At 30.2% G+C, this 4158-nt stretch overlaps 2 protein-coding genes across 2 annotated transcripts in view; one reads left to right on the top strand and one right to left on the bottom strand.

The window, feature by feature from the left end:
- Positions 1-757: 757 nt before the first annotated feature.
- On the bottom strand, positions 758-2465 carry LOC108576381 (serine/threonine-protein kinase D1). The gene is made up of 6 exons (XM_017939354.1): positions 2436-2465; positions 2221-2347; positions 1962-2144; positions 1105-1851; positions 937-1022; positions 758-871 (listed from the first exon to the last, which is right to left on the bottom strand). The coding sequence occupies exons 1-6, from the start codon at positions 2463-2465 to the stop codon at positions 758-760; spliced, it is 1287 nt and encodes a 428-aa protein (XP_017794843.1).
- A 120-nt stretch (positions 2466-2585) lies between these two features.
- LOC108576380 (bifunctional glutamate/proline--tRNA ligase) overlaps positions 2586-4158 on the top strand; it is an 8370-nt gene continuing 6797 nt past the window's right edge. Inside the window, exons 1-2 of the mRNA XM_017939353.1 lie at positions 2586-2595; positions 3223-3336. Coding sequence (XP_017794842.1) covers positions 2586-2595; positions 3223-3336 — 124 coding nt within the window. The remainder of the gene's footprint in view (positions 2596-3222; positions 3337-4158) is intronic.

Below are 4158 nucleotides of genomic sequence, written 5' to 3'. Positions count from 1 at the left end.
ATACTCTTACCCCCACCACATTCCATAGAATGTCAAAAGGTTTATACATATAAAAGAATATGTATATACTCTATAGTTTATACATACAGTTATGTACTATCTAAATCTAATTATTCTACTTTAAGCAACTTCTGTGCATTTATAAAACATGCTACATACTGAATTCTATATTAAGCTGGAAAATATACTTATATTAAAAGATTAGCACTTATATATTACTTGTAAAATATTATTATGTATTAAATGTATTAAAATGATAAAATAGTATGAAACAATTACTTATCCCATGATAAGATAAGTAATTATTAGAAATGTCATGACTATATCTACTATTTTCTGAAATATTTCCCATAAATTATTACCTATGGGAAAATTGTATGAGTACCTTACAATATTGAAACATGTTCAAATTCATTATTAAAATTCCTTAAGAACTTTCATAAAAACATTGCTGATGCTTTCCCCTAGCGTATTTTGTTAAGTGTCCTATCTTACACAATGCAGTCTAATCAAAATGTCCTTAAGTAATATTCTTATTTTCTACGTAAAACGTCTTGGAAGATACGTAATGGAGTGCTGCTTAATATCAGTATTCTGATATTCAAAACGAAATATAATTATACTCCCTTTTATGAATGTATTCAAGTCAGGCACGAATAAAACGTCGTAATGTAGCTCGAGCACTACGAGCCCAGCCTTTACGTATAGACAAATTATTTGGCAATGTTTCGATGTTTAACGTAGGCGGAGAGCTTTGTCATGTACGTTGATTACCATATGCTAACCACCGGGCATCATCACTTTCGTGAGTTAAATAACGATATCCCACTTTTGCTTCTAATTCTCGTAAATCACACCATGTTTGATAATCCTTACAAAGAATATAATTAATAATTCATAATTTTCAAATTGTTTTATGATTATAAAATTACTTACCTGGAGCCATACATGTTGTAAACTTTTATCTACAGTATAACGTTTTCTTTGTTTTACTTGTAATAGGTTATTGATTAAATCAATAGCTGCAAAAAGGTCATAAATCGTGTTTATTTTGTAGTTAGATGAGTATTAAATAAGATTATTTTATTTTAATCATTTGCATACCATCTGATGAGATTTCTCGCCAAGGGATAGGTGGATACATGAAAGCAGCATTTTGAATTTGTTCATTAATATCTTCTTCTTCATTGAATGGAAATGTACCACTCAAAGAAACATAAATAATTACACCAACACTCCACATATCTAAAGATCGATTATAACCTTTGTTTCTTAAAACTTCAGGTGCCAGATATGCGGGAGTACCAACAACACTTCTTCTGAAACTTTTCTCTCCTATGATTCTCGCAAAACCGAAGTCGCACAGTTTTACTTGTGTAAACTCGTTATCGCTACTTAGCAGCACATTTTCAGGTTTTAAATCACAATGTACTATATTTTTGCTATGTAAATGTTTTAATGCTACTAATATTTGTGTGATTAAGAATTTAGTTACTCTTTCGCTAAGACGGCTACGTTCCGAACTTAGTATCATTTCCAGCATATCACCTTTCAATTTTTCCATAACTACAAATATTCGTTCCGGGGTTTCGAACATCCGTTCCAGATTAACAACTCCACTATGTGAAAGATTCTGGAGTATAGCAACTTCATTTTTCAGCTGTGCTTCTTGTTTTGTAGGAAAACGAAACTTATCAATAACTTTTATGGCAACTGCTCGACCACTTTTACGATGAACACCTCCATAGACTGTACCAAATTGTCCAGAACCTAAAACTTCATCTGGAAAAATCTCATATAACTGAGACATATCTGTAATATTTTCTTCAGGTTCTGTAGACTGTTCTGAACCTGAAATCGCGATATACATTAATTATATTTTTTTATTCTGGTAACATACTTAATAAATGAAAAAAATATTTTTTTTATACCAAACAATAAATAGGGAAATATATACATACTAGTTGATACAGTAGTTACAGGCATAAGTGCTTGTCTAATACTAGTTTCCCATGACCTAGCAACATGTGCTCCAATACCACTTTCTGGTGGAGGAACTTGGCTACAATTATCTGCATATGAAGGATCTTCTCCAACATAATAATCAACATTGGCAGTTTTTAACTCAAAACAATGCATAGTATCTGGAACATAATTAATGTTTTTCATGTCATTAATACAACAAACAAAATTTCAATACAATAATATTAAAGTACATACGTGAACGAGATGCAGTTTCAATAGACAATATTTCAACCAATGGAATTTCTTTATAATATTTAGAACTATTTTCATTTTGAAATAATGTTATAGCTTTTGTATCAAGTCGCCAATAATGTTTTTTTCGCTGTAATTTTTCAAATTCAATCTTAATAACATATCTTTAACATAATTATTCCTATATGTAAATGTATTTATATGTGTCAATAATTTACCAGTGGATCACGACTTGTAAAATGTACCATCCAACCCTCTTTTAATACCTTCGAACCACGTCGTTTTGTATGCTTAACACTTTGCACTATACGCATTAAAGGAATATTATTGCTTGGTGTAGAACTGCAACTAATATAATGGAAGTAAATATGATAAAAAGTGAATTTAAATACATATTTACATTGGTCAATAATTAAATTTATAATTTACCTTGATGGTCTGGATTTTTGAAATTCGTCATAAGTAATATCATCATTGCATGGAACTTGATCCTACAAAAATAATCTATATAAATATTATTTATTATAAAACATCTTACGAAATTAATATTCTTATTAGCTGCATTATTGAAAATATTCCCGTTTATTTGATATTCTCTATCATAAAAGTATGTTTACAGTGTATTCATCAGATGCTTCTGTTTCATCTACTACAAAAAAACAATGTTGAGGGGGTGAAGGAGATTCAGCGTCACTATCGCCATCGCCTTCTTCATTTCTACCGTCACATTTTCCTTCTGGCTCACTACCAACACCACTATCAGGATATTCATTACCTATATAAACATTTTTATTAAAATAATTCACATAAAGAAAAACTAAATAATGAAATACAAATAAAAAGAACCTGTATTGTCTCGTGGATTTTCTCCTGTACAGTCTTTAGGTATTTTTTCTATACATTTTTTATGTGCATTGTATTGACAATCTTTGCACTGTAGGCCTTGTTTAAATAAACCTCGTAGTAATTTTTTACAGTATCCACATACAGTTGGCCTAGTATAAGTATGTATTACAAATGTATGTGGAATTTTTATACGTGTTGCAAGTTCTCTTTCAACCCATACTGGTCTTCCTCCCAATGAAGGAGAGCGAGATTGTTTTGGAGCCATTATACTTGGTATTGTCTAAATATATGATGCAATAAAACACTATAGGATATGGAAATACATAAACTATATATTTCATTTTGTATAAAATTTTACCAATGTACTATTATTTTGACTTGCATTCGGTGTATTATTTGTACTATGGTTGTCATCACTAATGCTGGTCAAACTACTGGTAGATCCTTGACTTGGAGATCTTGGTACATTCAACATTGCAGAACTACGCCGTCTTTGACTGGCATCATGTGAGCAATTATTAGGTATTTTTATAACACATCTTTTATGGTAATTCATTCCACAACCTATAAAGTAAAATGCATTAATTATATTTTACCACTCCAAATTACTGAAATAATAATATCATTATACTTACCTTCACATTTTAGACCTTGTCGAACCAGACCAAATAACATTTCACCACAAAAATCACAAAATGTTGGAACTTTATATGAATGAACAGTTAAAGCATGGGGACGAATGGGAACTTCTTCATTTGGCACTTGTGCTGAAAAAATAAAGTAAACTATGTAATATATAGTCTATATAAATTCAAAATTTACCAGTTAGAACAATTTCAACTAATGTTTCATCAACAACTTCAGTTGCATTTGTAATAAGTTGTAAGATATTAGTGGAATTATAATCATGCTTAAATAAAAGCAATCGTTCAAATAAATGATTTAAACCATGTTCTGGACACTTGGTATTTATAAAGTCACAAGCAAATTCCTTAAGTGTTTTAAGAGTTAATGTACTGCCTTCAACTGTGACAATATCACGAGTTAAACCAAACTGAAATAAGAATGTTACTTCTGGTCCCTCCATATTAACTG

This window comes from Habropoda laboriosa, unplaced genomic scaffold (genome assembly GCF_001263275.1).
Source record: "Habropoda laboriosa isolate 0110345459 unplaced genomic scaffold, ASM126327v1 scaffold291, whole genome shotgun sequence".
NCBI lineage: Eukaryota > Metazoa > Arthropoda > Insecta > Hymenoptera > Apidae > Habropoda > Habropoda laboriosa.
The sequence above is the reverse complement of the archived record's forward strand: the minus strand, read 5'-3'. Positions and strand labels throughout refer to the sequence as shown.

Bases quoted from the DNA above. Each gene is read 5' to 3' on its own strand.
- LOC108576381 (XM_017939354.1), bottom strand. From the start codon at position 2,465: ATGGTACATTTTACAAGTCGTGATCCACTG. The intron at 2,145-2,220 runs GTATGTACTTTA...ATTATGTTCCAG, and splicing joins TGAAACTGCATCTCGTTCAC to ATACTATGCATTGTTTTGAG. The intron at 1,023-1,104 runs GTATGCAAATGA...ACCTTTTTGCAG, and splicing joins GCGAGAAATCTCATCAGATG to CTATTGATTTAATCAATAAC.